This window comes from Lynx canadensis, chromosome B4, assembly GCF_007474595.2.
Source record: "Lynx canadensis isolate LIC74 chromosome B4, mLynCan4.pri.v2, whole genome shotgun sequence".
Classification (NCBI taxonomy): domain Eukaryota; kingdom Metazoa; phylum Chordata; class Mammalia; order Carnivora; family Felidae; genus Lynx; species Lynx canadensis.
Window position 1 is genome coordinate 131,476,478 of NC_044309.1, and position 16,384 is coordinate 131,492,861.

The window sequence follows — 16,384 nt, forward strand, 5'->3', positions numbered from 1 at the left end:
ATTTTTACCTACTTAAACAAACAAGTCTAATATAACAAAGAATCCTAATGTTTTGTGGAAAAAAAATCTGCATTTTACAAAGAATATTCAGAAAATATCCTAGATAAAACACAGATTTTTGTGATATAAATAATTAAAAAACATTCTCTGTTTGTTACCAGACCGATGCACACTCCCTCCTCCTTTGGGAAACCGCTGCAGCCGATCCCGTCTCTTTGCCTTTTATTTTTGGCGGCCTCCTTTCGAAAACTCCGCCTTCTGACACGGGACCACTGGAGCGCGGGGAGCATGCATCAAGGGTCCGTGGCAGTGAGAAGTCCCCACACACGCTCGCTCTGTGAACTGGCTTAGATGCTTCTCTGTAGCCCCATTTGGTTGCCAAGCGCCGGAGAACCTGGGTTCGGGTAAAAATTTCAGGTCCTCCAACGCCTCCCCCAAGGATAATTGGGGTGATTGTAGAAAAAAATAATTAATTAAAAAATGTAAGTTACATCCAAAGGGTCAGACTGCATCTATTGCCCAGACTGGATCAATTTCAGGGGAAAGGGGAGATGATTAAAAAAAAAAAAAAAAAAAAAAATTCAGCTGTTGTTAAAGGGCCTGTGAAGAAAGGGGCATTATGTCTGTTTCTTATTACGATAAAGGCTCCTCAGTCTTTACTGACCCCTAAAGTCCTGAAATCACACCAGAAAGACGAGAAGGCAGTTATCACAGGGGGCAGCGTGAGTCTCCGGCTAGGGTCGTTGATGCAACAAAGGAAAAATAAAAATTGCCAGGGCTAGGATAGATGTGGGCTGAAGGGCTGGGAAATTACGCTCCAGGACCACATCTTCAGACCTATGGTAATGCTCCTCAGAGTCAATCCCACGGTGTAGGACCGTGGGCAGCAGAGCAAGTTGAATTACTGCACTGGAGGCACAGACAGACGTGTGCTTTCCTAGCAGAAAGCACTGGGGACTGGAGTCAACCGTTCAGAAACTTTTAGTCGGGAGTATTTCTGGAGGGGTTCGATAGGGGACGGACATGTTGCAAGTTCTTCACCCTAGAAAGGGGTCCTGTGTGTGTGCACACAGAGCTGGCTGAGGGCACCAAAGAGCAAGCGCAGAATTTGGTTTTCTCCAGTCAGGCCTGCCCTGATCTGATCTGCGCACTGCCACAATATGATCTTGCTGCCTTTAGAGGAGATGCTGTAGCAGGGTAAGACACTGAAAAGTTAATGTTTTGGCCAGCTGCCCGGGATAACAACTTTTTGTCTGACAAACCCCTCCCAATCACTAATTGGGAGGGACTGAGACTAGCCAACAGGCTCATCTAGAGCTGCTTCGGGCCAATGTAGATTTGCCTCGGCCATGTACTGAGTGATCTGCAGCTGATATCAAAGCTTCTGTTAAAAAACAAAACAAAATCAATTCAATACTTTTAGTTTAACAGTGTGTAGTTTAAACGAAAAAAAAAAAGAAAAAGAAAAATTAAAAATATCCCAGTGCAAAGGGAATAGTGGTTTCCTGAGGACGACTATCATAAAACTATGGGAATTGAAGAACTTACCTGAAGGGAACATTTAAGAGGCCATCGCTGGACAGGAAGTGAAAAAAGGCCTGGTGACTCAGCTGAAAATTGCACCCCTGTCTATGAGGTAGAAGCCTTCACTTTCCAGGATCTTGTAGGACCTTGGTCAGCATTCTGCCATTTTGGTGGGTTTTCCCCCTCTTGATTTTTACAAGGCAGCAAACAAAGGGGCCCAAAACAAGCACTGATGCTGAGTAACAAGAAACAGACTCAGGTACCTTCCCTCTCCCCTCACTTGGATGAGTGGGGGTGGGATGAAGAGTCTAAGTTATTCTAATGGTAGCCAATTGATTTGGTTTAGAAATGCAAGGGGAAAGGGAGGAAGTATTTTTAATTGTCTAGGCAAGATGCACAAAGAAGCTACCAGCACATAGCAAGCCTGTTTAAAAACCACCATCACTGAAAGCTTTTGTGTAAACTGCTTTCAGGCCTCAGCCTCTTCTCCCAACAGGCCCAAGTTCTAACCGCACAGATCCAGACATGACCTCTGAGGGCAGAGACAATTTTCAGTCATGGCTGCAGGCCACCACCTCTGAAGGAGGGAATGATGAATGCAATGTATAAAAAGCCTTCATTCTCTTGTATTCCGGTTGAACACTTTCTCTTTACGCTACGCATTACAAGGGAATATGGTACTTCTCACCTTACTGGGCAAGAAATTAAACACCTGTCAGTAATTTAAAAATATCTTTGTGACAGACATAATGTCATCTTTTTTAATATAAAAATTTCGAGATGTACCTGTGTACCTCAGAAAATAATGGGATCAAGTACCACAAAATAGTTCTATAAATTTAACATAATGGGTGGAAACCCCCAAAAGAACATGAGCTTCAAGTTAAGTTCTTAAATTGGAAGACAGCACATTGATGATAGGAGCATAGGTGGGAGGAGGGGACAACTGAGCGTACACAATTATCTTACTTCAGTAAATAAAATTGGGCAATGCAGATTTAATTACTGAATGATAACATATTTATGGACTCATTAAATACCAAGATTATGTTAGCATTCATGGAATCGGAACTCCACATACATATACATGTATATATAAACACGTATATATATATGTATACGCATATACAGAGAGGGGGGAGGAGGTAGAGAGAGGGAGGGAGAGAGGGAGAGGGGCGGGGGAGGGGGGGAGGGAGAGGGAAGGGGGGAGGGGGGAGAGGGAGGGAGGGGGAGAGAGAGAGGGAGGGAGGGAGGGAGGGAGGGAGGGGAGGGGAGTATCTGCCGAAACTGGCTTCTAATAAGTTAGGTTCAATCAGACTCATCCTATCCAGCCAGAAAACAGAATAAAACCAGGAAAAAGCTGAGCTGTTCAACTGAATGTCTCCTGTCCCCTCTAACCATTTGAATAGCCATGCCTAGGCCTTGCTGCAGACCAAAGCCTGTTTGTCAGGAGCAGGAAGAGACTTTGAAAATAAAAGAAAACAAAAAACAAAAAACACCAAGGTTAAAAAAAAGTTGTGGGGGGGAAGGGAAATTATCACACTTTGTGTTCTTCTCTTTTAGATATTTATCTAAACACATGTATACACGACTCTAATTTGAAATGACAAAGAAATCTTTAAACCAAAAGATACATATACCATTGACAGAGACGCCTATCTATACAAACCTAGCCCACGGGAGGCTACATCTGTGGCAATGAGGATGGGAGCCTTTCCTGAACGGAACTCTGCAAAACAAGAATAGTACCACGAAAGCCAAGTTATACAATCAAGGCCAAATGATTATCTTTAAAAATGACCACACAGACATTCCTAGCTATCTGGCCTTTTCACTCTACCATGTTAAATTTCAAGTGATGGTGTCAAGATAAATTCAAAGGAAAACAGTGATTCTTTGAAAATCTTCACTCTCCTCACTTTTAGCAGAGAGGCAACAGACCAAAAGCTACCTCTACTGAAAAGGACTGTTAAAACTATGGAGCAATTTGTAACAAAATTTAAATGAGCTAGAACTTTTTGCCCTTAAATTATGACACTGAAGTTACCTTTCACATGAAATAAAACCAAAAGTAAGGGGCAGGAGAAGGAAACAACTTTAAAAGATGTGAAATGAAAGGAGGAACCCTACTTTCCTCTGTGAAATAACAGAAAATATGTGTATTCGTCTCTGCCCCCAACTCCTGGCACTCAGCTCCTAAAACGCTTGTAAACAGAAACGCTAGGCGAGTCTTTTATTCTTAGTCTTTGACCTTAGGTCCTGACACACAGACCCCAAGTCTCTCGGAAGATCCTGGGTGATGGAAGTATCTTTTGTGCTGAGGCAATGCTTGGTGGAATCCTGGAAAGCTTCAGGATGGGGGCTGGTCACCAGGAAGACCAAGCCATGATTATAAGAGCTTGGAACTTTCAGCCCTACCCCTCATCCTCAGAGGAGAGGATGGAGATCGAGTTAATAATCTATTAGGCCTATGTTATAAAGCCTCCATAAAAATTCCAGAAGTACAGGGTTTGGGGAGCTTTACAGGCTGGTGAACGTATGTATTTTAAAGATAAGACCTTAGGGGCGCCTGGGTGGCTCAGTCAGTTAAGTGTCCAACTCTTGGTTTTGCCTCAGGTCATGTCTCACAGTGAGTTCGAGCCCCACACTCTCTCCCCCTCTCTTTCCCTCTTCCCTGCTGGCGTTCTCACTCTCTCAAAATAAGCTTAAAAAAAAAAAAAAAAGACCTTATGAAAGAAAATGTGGTGTAAGTTACGAAAAAGTGTAAACAGCCCGCATTATTGACTTTAAAGGACAGTAGAGATATGCCAAAAATGCCCCTAATATTCAATAAACAAGAGCAGAGTTTGGCAAACGCTGGCCTATGGATCAAATCTGGCAATATCTATTTTTACTTTTACTGCAACACAGCCAGACCATTTTTTTCATATGGTTCTTGACCATCTTTTTGCTGTAACGTAAGACCTGAACGACTATGACACAAACCCCCATAGAGTCTGCAAAGCAGAAAATCTTTACTACCTGGTCCTTTACAGAAAGCGTGCCCATCTCGGAAACAGTACGGACAATATTTAGTTTTGAACTCACCATTAAGCACCCAATCTCTTTCCGGTTGACTCTTGTCTCCATGGATACACATAGCTGGCCAACTGTCAGAGGAAAAGTAACCAATATTTCAAAAATCTTTAAAAAAGAGGAAATCTAAACTTTAAAAATTCCTACTGAACTATAAATATAAAACCTGAGGCTAATTACCTCAGCGCTGCACTCACCCATCTCTGCGCATCCTTCGAGTGAGGTCATCACAGCGTCTCTTTGTCTCTACAAATATTATTGTCTTATTTTCCTTTTCAGCCATTATTTCCTCCATGAGTTGGATCAACCTGAAAACAAGACGAGCAAAAATGCAGTCATTCAGAGAAGGCCTCCCCATACACTATGTAGAAGGGAGGTCTACAACGTAACTCCCCAAAACTATGGTACTTTTTTTTCACATTATGTTCTATATAGCTGGTAACTATCACAACTAAGGATCCGGAATCCTTGCTTCTAACGACAGTGCTCTGATGAATGATATAAAGAAAGCTAGTAATGCTTTTGATGTTTTGGGGCCTCAAAAAATGTCAGGCTTCTCAAATGCTTTAATTTTGGAGGATAATTAGGAAAGGTTTAATAGCACCCAAACAGTCAAATCTCTCTTACTTGTGGTCTTTTTCACTTTCCATGCAGACATCCACAATCTGGAGGATGTTGTGGTTGGCACTCAACTCCAGATTGCCCACGTTGATCTGGGTGTAATCACGAAGGAAATCCTCTGCAAGCTGTCTTACTTCTTTTGGCCAGGTTGCGCTCCACATCAGTGTCTGCCTATCAGGCTACCAGGAAAAGAAAGAGCTTTCTTTTAGGCTAAGGATTGCAACAGGCACTAGGCATAAGAAGACAGCAGATCATCAGCTTCACACACCCTGATTTGGTCAACAATTTTACGGATCTGAGGTTCAAAGCCCATATCAAGCATCCGGTCGGCCTCATCCAGTACAAGGTAAGTACATCGGCGAAGATTTGTCTTTCCTGACTCGAGGAAATCTATCAGGCGTCCAGGAGTAGCTATACAGATCTCGACACCTATAAAACAAAACCACAGATCTAGTCAACTAAGAATTCTTCATACGCTCTCCAAGCCTCAACAAACAGAAGCACCAGCTCTGGTGGCTGCGCTCAATACCACAGAGCACTAGCTACATTTAACACCATACCTGGAAAAGCATGATGTAAAGACACTTAACGTGTAATTATCAAATCTCCACCAAGTTTGTCTCTAATGATGTTAAACTTTCCCCTAATAGCATTTCAACCATACCTGAGAATTTCTAACCTGCTGGAATACTGAATTTTTTCCCACAAGGACCCACTATTTTCCTCTTCGATTTCATTCATAAAAACCGATAAAATTCTTACGTGCTAATTTTAAAAGAGATTACCTCTCTCCAAGTCTCGAATCTGGGGACCTTTAGGAGCACCTCCGTAAATGCAAGTACTCTTCAATCTAGAACATTTGCCATAGTCATCAGCCACCTGCTGTACTTGCTGGGCAAGCTCTCTCGTAGGAGCCAGAACTAGACACTGAAACAAACATGCACATTAATACACCTCTCCCAAATTAAAAAAGAAAAAGAACAAAAAGGTTATCTAATTCTTTCTACTGCCTAATCTGATACTTTAAAAATTGCACGATGGGGGGAGAAGGCAGAGAGTTTAAGACTGTGCACCGGAGCGTGGCAAAAAATTGTGACAATATTTAGCATATGGAATGATGGTTTACTTTTGATACAGGATTCATTACAGTTTATTGCTATTTAAGTGGATTTACAGGATTTTATCACCTAGTTTTAACAACTCACAAAATGAACAAGTGGCTTTAACCAAGGATTAAATATTAGTAAAAAGAGATAAATAAGAAAGAAGCAGACACTTTTCTGAATTCCAGTTTAAACTTTTAGCCAGACACATAAGGCAAAAACAATGATGACTTCTAGAACACTCAAAACAATACAAAATTAGGACTCTTTTAAATAGGTATCGTATACATGGTTATCAATGACTCCTGTTTTGTGTACAGACCCGTTAAGTATTAGCTAACAATAATAAAGCTAATTCTATTAGCCATATGGAATACATGATGTATCATATAATGCAAAGTAATGTGTTACTTCTTTTTGCGAATATTTTGAGACGTACCTGTTTGTAAACACATTATCAAATGCAAGCCCAATTTTTTAAAGATTTAAGTAACCTCTACACCCAACGTGGGGCTCAAACTCACAACTCTGACATCAAGAGTTGCATGCTCTACTGATTGTGCCGAGCCAGTAAGGCACCCCTCAATTTTTTAAAAAAAAGTAAGAATGTACACTCAAAATGTTTGAAAACCACTACACAAAACTTACAGGAAATAGCACTAAGTGAAAACAATCAAACCAGAAAATCATCCTGCCCCAGAAACACTTACAGAAATACTACTTAACCACAAAGAATACACACCCCAAATCTGACATGCAGAGAAGTGACATCATTTCATACTTCCTTTAATCCCTCACAGCACCATTGAGCAATTAAGAACTGTATTTGAATTTACTACACAGTAAATGCCTATATATGAAAGCAGTATATATAATGGTTAAAAGTAACACTGGTTCAAACTCAAGTTCAGCCATTTAATAGCTGTTTTGGCTAGGGGCGCCTGGGTGGCTCAGCTGGTTGAATGTCAGACTTCAGTTCAGGTCAGGATCTCGCAGTCTGCGAGTTTGAGCCCGACATCGGGCTCCCCACTGATAGTGAGGAGTCGGCTTGGGATTCTCTCCCCCCCCCCTTTCTCTGCCCCTCCCCAACTGGCGCATGCTCTCTCTCAAAATAAATAAAAAATAGCTATTTGGACTAGTCATTTAATTGCACTGTTAAAATTTATCAGTAAGAAAGTATCACTTTCAGATATGGAGGATGGACTTGAGAATGAAATCTGAAAACACATGCAAAGCACAGTGCCTGAAACACAGTGATCAATAAATTATAGTTAATTTTATAATTATAAACACACTTACAATTGGGCCGTCTCCCCTTTCCAAGTATGGCTGGTGGTTAATATGAACAATTGCAGGCAGCAAATACTGGGGGGGGGGGAAAGAATGACAGTCTTATTCCAAAACTAAGCCATTATCTTAAATTATCACAGTAACTGATAATGCCTAATCACAAAAATGAAAACAGAACTCACAACTGTTAAACACACATGCAATGTAAATTTGAACACAAAATACTTGCACATATCTCACATAACTAAGAAAGCTGAAATATTACCTATACCATCTGAATCAGAACTTTTTAAGAATTAAGAATTAATGGGATAATCAGAATAGCAAAATAAGTCACCACAATATTAACCTTCCCCTCCTGGTGGTACGTACCGCCAACGTCTTCCCAGACCCAGTCTGCGCAATGCCCACCATATCTCGGCCACTGAGAGCCAACGGAAATCCCTGGCACTGAATCGGAGTTGGTTCTGTGAAGTGTTGATCCATCAACACATCCATTACATATTCTGTAAGAGAACAACCGTTACCACTTTTAGTTAAAAAACTAAAAACACGGCCAAGAGAATTCTAAAAAACTGTTCAACTCATCAAAGAAAAGATTTACCCAGCTTTACATCCCTCCAAGGAAAGTGCTGTTTCTTTCTTTAGTTACTGAATCTCTGACCCGATGACGACTACCTCTCTGAATGCTGCTGCTAGATATATCTACCCTTCCCCTCAATACTTAAAAAAAATTTTTTAATGTTTATTTTTGAGAGAGAGAGAGCGAGAGTGAGCATGAGTGGGGGAAGGTCAGAGAGAGAGGGACACAGAATCTGAAGCAGGCTCCAGGCTCTGAGCTGTCAGCACAGAGCCCAACGAGGGCTCGAACCCATGAACTGCATGATCATGGCCAGAGCCAAAGTCAGCCGGTCAACCGACTGAGCCACCCAGACGCCCCCCCTTTAATACTTTAAAAACCACCGCCCTAAGGTAATGAGTGGGCACATGGCTGTCAGTCATGTATTGTCTGCCAAGTCATATCCAGCTAGAAAGCAATTTCATTCTACTTTCTGAAAGAAGGAGACAAAAGTTCTAGGGGAAGATGAAATAAATAAATAAATGAACGGATAAGCATAAAAAAAAATCTCTTATTCAATTAACACAGCATTTACTTCCAAGCCTTGAAATTATAAAACAAAACATTTATCATCACCTTTGTGAAGGGTTTCTATTTGCCTCTTCAACAAAATCCTGAGCCCGAATGAAAACCTTTGAATAACCCATTACCCATGTTTACGGTTCAATAAAAACCAACAAGTAAAATCCTGGATTAAAGAACACTTACGTGGGAAGTTAGCGTGATGGAAGGCAAACACAGGTTTAGGACAAACATCCCCCCCTCTCACTGTAATTTCTTTCTTTCGGCGTAGTTCATCAACCTCATACTATGGAAGAAAACAAAGTAAAACAAGTGAACAAGGTTATTCTAAACATGCAAAACTTTACTTGCCAATCAAGCTCAACAATTATCATCCATTCCATGATTACACTGGAAAATATATCTAACACTTCTAACAGCTCTTTCACATACATTCAACGTCACCCAATTTGTAAGGATCCTCCCAACTTTGAGTCCATGAAGTGATAATGGTAAGAGTCCCATTTTCCCCATGAGAAAACGAGACACTTCAAAATATTAAGTAGCGTGCCCACGGTCAGAAGTAGGAAGGAGAAACAGTGGAACTTGGAACCAAATGCTCTTTCCATTACACCTTCTTCTGAACAAGTAACCATTTCATGAGTAGAGTCCAAAACAATCACAATGAGGTTTAAAAAAGACAAACAGAAGTATATTTATACCAATGTTTTATTTTTTTAATTTATGTTTTCAAGTTTATTGAGACAGCACACACAAGAGTCTAAGTGGGGGGAGGGGCAGAGAGCGAGAATCCCAAGCAGGCTCCATGCTGTCAGCACAGAGCCTGACACGGGGCTTGAACTCACCAATGGTTAAGATCATGACCTGAGGTGAAATCAACAGTCAGACAACTTAACTGACTGAGACAGCCAAGTGCCCCTATATTTATGCCAATGTTTTAATTTTAACTTCAGAGATGAAAAAACATGAACCTCCTATACAGTTAAAATCTCCTACATGACCAATTGGGAAGTATACCAATAAACGAAAACCAAACAAGTAAGAATCTAGGTACCACACTAGAATAAAACAAGTAATAGCAGTGTGAGTAAAGACTGCCTAATATGTCAATTTAGTTCATTACTGTGTATACAAAAAAGGTGAAATAAACCCCCAAAACTTACCGGAGTCAGCCTTGCCACTTCCGGATGCTCTACATAAAAATTCTTCTCAAACTTGGGGAGCTCACTCAAATCCCACTTCTTTTTACGTAAACGCTCCCCAGGATTACCAAATTTCTTCGGGGGAAGGCCACCGCCACCTCTTGCTCCAAATCTAGAAGCACCAAAATTTTTACTTTACTGAGTATTTACTTATGAGGGTGGCACCTTAGGTGCCATAAAAAAACAAGCAAAAAACTCTTCTCTTAGGATACTACCAGGCCCCTCCAGGAATGTTTTTCTTACTCAAAGGTATGGAGGAAAAGGGTTCATAAAAATTCCTTTACTAATATTGTTACAGGTATGGTTATGAGGGGTGAAAAATTAAAAACTCTTTTATGTTTACAGATATGTATCATAGGGATTACAACCAGATTCTGGAATCACTGAAAAGGCTTGAATTTTGATTCTACTACTTAAGATGTTGTTTTGAACAATTTAGCTTCTCTGTACCCGTTTCTTATGTAAGTGGAAATACTACTACCACCACCTATTTCAGAGACCGCTATGAAGATGAAACGAATGTGTGAGAAGTATTAAAAAAAAGTATCTGGCATAGTATTCAATCAAACATAGTATTCAAGTTAGCGTAACTGTATTCATTCAACAAAGTTACTGTACCAGGTACTGTTTTAAGCGGTTCCTGGAGATATTAAACTGAGTAAAACAGAAATCTCTACTCTCGTATAACAATCAGACACATAGGCAAAGGAAGACATCAGTTTATGTTTAAATTAAAGGCAAGCAGGTGGACAGGTAGAAAGATCCACTTGAAGCAAGTCACCCCATACCTGCAACAGTTTCGTGGACTCCTTATCCGTAACTGTGCTAAGTACTCCTGTTGTCTGCTAAGCTAAGGAAAACTACCAGGGCCCCTGTAAGACCAGGAGGCTACTCTTCACCTTTAGTTAATGCTAGTGAATAGCCAGAAATGATTTATGACCTCTCCTTCCTCTTAACTGCCACCTTTACCTTCTCCTCTTTGTTCCCAGGGAAATAGTACTGTTAACTATAAATGTGCCGAAGAAAACACTACTGAGTCTTATTTAAGTTTTTCTTTTTTTGTCTTTTTTTATTTAGTAACCTCTATGCCCAACATGGGGCTCGAACTCACAATCCCAAGATCAAGAATCACATGCTCCACTGACTGAGCCAGACAGGAACCCCTTACTTAGGGTTTTAAAAACTCAAACAGATTTAAGGCCAACCTTTGTTTTATCCAATATTCATAACAGACATGTTCAACTGGAATACAAATATGACCACTAGGCCAACTTGCAATGTCCTACTCTTCTTAGACCACAAAGATGATCTTCATTTCTGTATTTCAACCTATTGAAGTGTGGGCCATTGTTTTGAATACAAGTAGTATACACTTACATGATGTTTCCATGCCATTTCTTTACCTCCCAAAATACTATACTGAATTTAACTTCCCCTTTCCACTCTAACCCACTCACAACATCATCTTGCAGATGGTTCCACATCACAACTGACAGGCAGTAGCTGTATTATTTTAAAGGGCTTCAATTTCCTAGAATTCAAAGTGTTCCTAAAACTTACCCAACTAGATAGTTCTCTAAATACAAAGACTGACCCGCAGGATATTTTCTTGGGACCACTGAGTACCTACACTCAACAGGCAGAACTTGACAGATTCCATGTATACTACTGAACTGTTAACAGAAATCAGGAATCAAAACTGAAGCATGTTACAAAGATACATATATCGAAGACATAGGATCAATGACTTCTTCAACTTGCCCTCAGGCCCAAAGGTCAAGAGATCAAAGACCACCTGGGTCAACTTGCCTCCCTATAAAGGAAGCAACAGTTCTAAATAAGTAGGTAAGTCAAGTATTTTGATTGTCGGGTTTGCAAAGAATTATAGTACCAATTTTGAGAGACTATCAGCCTAGTTTATACTATTTTTTGAGACTGTCAGCCTAGTTTATACTATTACTAACTTATGTAGTTCCTAGGTGCTCTTTCAATGCTGCTGCATTCCAATGCTGTCCAGACCTTAAACTAATGATCTACAAGAGAACTTTGGAAAGTCAGGTTCCTTTAAAGGATTATTCAAAAGAAGAGGTTCTTTCCCCCCGTATCATCCTGACTATTTCGTTCTCCAAGACATACTACTCTATACTACAAATATATTTTGAAACACGGGATTCTTCAAAAATATGCTGCACCTTTATAAAGCTAACCCAAATAAGATAGCCTTTTACTTTCACAGAATTTTTGAGCACATATCCTAATCCCTGACATACCATACTGTTCATTAATGTCTTGATTGCATATTAAGTTTGACTTTGCAATAAATGCAGCTCTTAAGATTCAGCAACATCATGCAAGTTTAAATTTACAATGTATAAAATGTTCAAATAATCCATTGTTCAAACTAATAATCCATTTCAGCTCTGTTAACACTCAGTTAAGAAAAATAGCAATTTAAATTGTAAATGAAATTTCATGGTAAAGGTAGAATTAAGACACAGACATTATGAAAAAGTGTCATTTTGTTGATATGAACCATTTTTAAAGCCTAAAATGTCATCTGATAGTCAATACGGGATAAAGTAGGGATCAGTAATTCACTTTTTCCTCTTTTAAAATAATTTATTTTTATTGTTACAGCATATATACGGTGAAATTAAGTACTAAACCAAACACCCACAGTAAAGAGGACATTATCAGTACCTTGGTAGCTCCCTGTGCCCACTTCAAGTTCACAAACCCCCTAACAACCATCTCAAATTTTGCTTAATAGTTTTGTCATATACGTCTTTATAGCTATTATCCTTTTACCACGATTTTTTTACTTAATGTTTGTGAGTCATCCATGTTGATGTTAAGTTTTCTCTTTTCACTGTTGTGTTGTATTCTACTTGTATAAATACCCACACTTTATCCAGACATACACAGGAGCTGTGTCCACTACTAACAAGAACAACGCTGGTATAAACGTTTTTGTATACAAATGCTGGGGAAGGTGTACAAGGTTTCTCTGCATTTGAATGTCTACAGTATAAAGCTTAAGAGGGGAATTACTTGGTCATTTTCAAATTTCCTAGCTAACCTCAAATTCCCTTTCCTAAATGGTTGCACAGAAACTCACTCACTTCTAAATTTAGCTATACTGTGAAACACTAAGCAAACATTCCACTTCTAGCCCTCCAAATTTAACACTAAGATCAAATATTTTCCTTCCTAACAAAGCATAAATAATCTTTTATTTTGCAACTCAAATGATAACTGAAGTGCTTGTGACTAGTACGTCTGGGACGTGTGTATCTGAACCACAAAAAACAAAAATGTTTGAAGAAAACATCAAGTAACAGAACACCCTACTACAAAGAGACAATTTCACATGGCATCTTAATTCCAGAGAACAATGCAAAGTAAAGGCAAGCGTTATGCCCATCTTCAGTTGAGAAAACAGGCTCACAAAGGTCCAGGATCTTGCCCAAGGTCACATATATGTTAATAAGTGGCGTTCCATTACTTTTTATCCAGAGGTTAAGACTTTTATTACATAAAAGTAACAGCAGAAACCAACACGGAGCTCTTAAGCAACTTCTTCTTTTTACGGATTTTAAGTTGAATCTCAGTATCTGCGAAGACGTCGGGCCTAATCTTATTAACTTTCAACCCAGGAACCGTGGCATTACCCCACCAAAAACTTTCTGGCTAGGCCGCGAAGCTAATACCCGACACCAAGCGGAGAGAAAGAGACCGAAACACGGGGCGGGGGAGAGGAGGAGGGACCCTAAACTCACGATTAAAAAAAAAAAAAACCCCTCCCTCCTCAAACAAGATCATTTAGATCGCTAGCAATTCCACTGCTTTACTGTCCAATGTGCTTCCTTCGAATTACCTGAAATACGACTAAAGGTGATTTAAAAATACGTTTAAAACGAGAAGTCAGCCTTAGGGTCTCTAGTTAGTTTCCGACCAGGTTTCCAGCTCCATTAACAGTGATCTCTGGCGGCCGACAACATAAGGGAAGCCATTTGGCGTCAAGATTTTCCCAGGCCGAACTCGGAGACCTCCTCCTCCTCTTCTCAGCAAGAACATCCGTGGTTTCACAGATGAGCGCTGAGGCCTGGAGATCAAATGACTTGACCAAATTGGCCGGGCTCGAAATGCCGGGCGGCGAGGCGAGGCCGGGCCGGGTCTGCGGCGCTGGGGCCGCCGCTGCCGCTCCCCGCCACGACGGCGGTCCGCAGAGGAGGGGCCGGGGCGTCGCCAGGCCGCCGCCCCCCGCCGGCTCACCCGCGATCCCGGGGCGCAGGCCCACCCGCAGACCCGCGCCCCACACCGCCATTAAGTCCCCGGTCGCCTCGCCTCCCGGAGTCGGGAGCGTCGCTCCCGGGCCCGCGGTCCGCTCCAGGTCTCCCGCTGGGCCGGAGGCTGCGGTCTCCTCAGGAAACAACCTTCCCCCTCCCCCCCCGGCCCACGCACACGCGAGGCCTTCCCTCTCCCCCTCCCCCCTTACCCTCCACGGTCACGGTCCCGGTCCCGGTCCCCAAAGCCGCCTCCGCGCATGGTCCCAAACGGATAGAGATCTGGGAGCGGGGCACGGATGGCCGGGCTCGGGAGGGCCTGCGGCTCCGGTCTGGTGACGACCGATGGCGGCGGCGCCTCCGCTGTTGGGGCGGCGGCAGGCGCGGCGCTCTCTCGCTCCGACGCGCTGTCTCCCGTCGCAGACGCCACCGTCGCCGCCTCTCTCGTCGGAGACGGGAGCAAAACACAGAGAATCGGGGTTATAAAAACAGCGGGTAGGTTTGGCTACGCTCAAACCCGGCAGTGCCGCGGTCTAGGCGTCTCCTTCCTTCCCAGCGACTGCACAAAATGGCGGCCGGCGCTGAGACTGCTCCAGCTTAACGCTACGTACGTCGGAGACGATACGTAAACAGCGTCTTGGAATGGCCCGAGGGCTTCGCGGAGTCCTAAGGGTATTCTTGGAAGCACTTTACGTCAGTTGCGCAGACAAGCCCGTTTTGCATTCAGTAGAAGAAAAAGAAAGTACGAAGCGGGCGTAGAGTTCTCGCGCCACCTGAACTAGAACGTGGGGTGGGGTGAGGGGAAGAGCCTCCGGTGCGACGTAACATTCTTTGCGTCGTTAGCCGGCCCACTATTGCGGAGATGCGCAGTGTCCGTAACGCATTCTGTTTGGAGAATAGAGGATTTTGCCGTGCTCCGAACGCGGGACGGTCTCCCGTCCTCCTTGTGCAAGTTGCTTTGCGGAGACAATAACTGTCCTCCATATTGCAGTCGCCAGGTGTCAGGGCCTTCAGGCGCCTTAAGCCCAGGAGGGTCTTCAGGGTCCCTGGCCGGCGCTCCTAAACAGCGCTGCCGGCTCCCTGGCCCCGCCGGCCTGGGCCTGCCGTCACGGGCCGCGCGCCTCGGCGCCATTTTCTTTCGGTTGCCTCTGGCTGCGCCGTCGCCGGCAGCCATGATGGATGCGCCTCGTCCGTTCTTCCGGGAGGTGATCAGTCGACGACGTCTCAGTTGGGTTCAAGTCCTCTCCACTACGCCCGGTCCGCACCGAAGTGCTGTTTCTGAGCCGAATGTTCCCGCTGTCCCCGGCTGAGCACAGTCGGCTAGCAACGAACCAAAACGTGGGTGGGGTCCCTGTTGAGATAGACGCCGGGGTCCCTTGGCCGCCGTTCATCTCGGCGCGGCCTCCGGAGGCCCTCGGGAGACCCTTGGCGCTCTCCGGAGACGAAAAGGCTCAAAAGCTGTGGCCTGTAGACACGGAAGAGGTGAAGGCATAAGCACGTGTTTCTAACCAGGCCGGACGGCGTTCCTCTCCCTCAATTCCTTCTAAGCTGGCGTCCAGCCTCCTGCTTGCTTCTCTCCCAGACTGAACTTCAGTCTCCCAAGCAAGGCCGGATGGTGTCGCAGAATCGTCAAGCAGCTAGGGCCCTCCGAACAGCTCATCTGTCGTCTCTTTTGTTTCTTTCTACGGATGGGAGATTTGAGGTCCCTCGCTGTGGGGCTGAGTGTTGTCTCCTACTCTGTTGAGAATGTTTCCCAAATTCCTATAAAACCATAGGGAGAGGAGCTTTGGTGACGAGCCGTTCAGGTGTCTCTGGGACCATGGACGCGAATGGGCAGTGGGAATCACTGGACAAGTGTCGAACGCCTAATGGGCCAAGCACTGTGCTAGGCCCTGGGGCAGAGCAATGAGCGTATGGGTTCCTGCACTCATGGAGTTCCCCACTCTGGTGGGGAAGAGGAGACAAATGGTAGGTTAAGTATCAACTACTAAAACAAAAAAGAGAGGAAGGGCATAGTACTTGTGTGCCTGTGGGAGAGGGGAATGTGTAGGTGTCATAACGTTACTTGCCTAGAATTCCCTGGGGAAGGCCTCCCTAAGTAAGTGACATTTAAGCAGAGAACTACAGGGAAGGAACATGTGC

General features: G+C 43.2%; 1 protein-coding gene across 1 annotated transcript in view; it reads right to left on the reverse strand.

The window, feature by feature from the left end:
* DDX17 (DEAD-box helicase 17) overlaps positions 1-16,063 on the reverse strand; it is a 21,641-nt gene extending 5,578 nt beyond the window's left edge. Inside the window, exons 1-13 of the mRNA XM_030322315.1 lie at positions 16,041-16,063; positions 15,575-15,707; positions 14,455-14,747; positions 9,918-10,068; positions 8,941-9,040; positions 7,986-8,119; positions 7,623-7,688; positions 6,006-6,147; positions 5,489-5,649; positions 5,227-5,399; positions 4,797-4,907; positions 4,612-4,673; positions 3,194-3,253 (exon numbers count right to left, since the gene is read on the reverse strand). Coding sequence (XP_030178175.1) covers positions 3,194-3,253; positions 4,612-4,673; positions 4,797-4,907; positions 5,227-5,399; positions 5,489-5,649; positions 6,006-6,147; positions 7,623-7,688; positions 7,986-8,119; positions 8,941-9,040; positions 9,918-10,068; positions 14,455-14,747; positions 15,575-15,707; positions 16,041-16,063 — 1,609 coding nt within the window. The remainder of the gene's footprint in view (positions 1-3,193; positions 3,254-4,611; positions 4,674-4,796; positions 4,908-5,226; positions 5,400-5,488; positions 5,650-6,005; positions 6,148-7,622; positions 7,689-7,985; positions 8,120-8,940; positions 9,041-9,917; positions 10,069-14,454; positions 14,748-15,574; positions 15,708-16,040) is intronic.
* Positions 16,064-16,384: the final 321 nt, after the last annotated feature.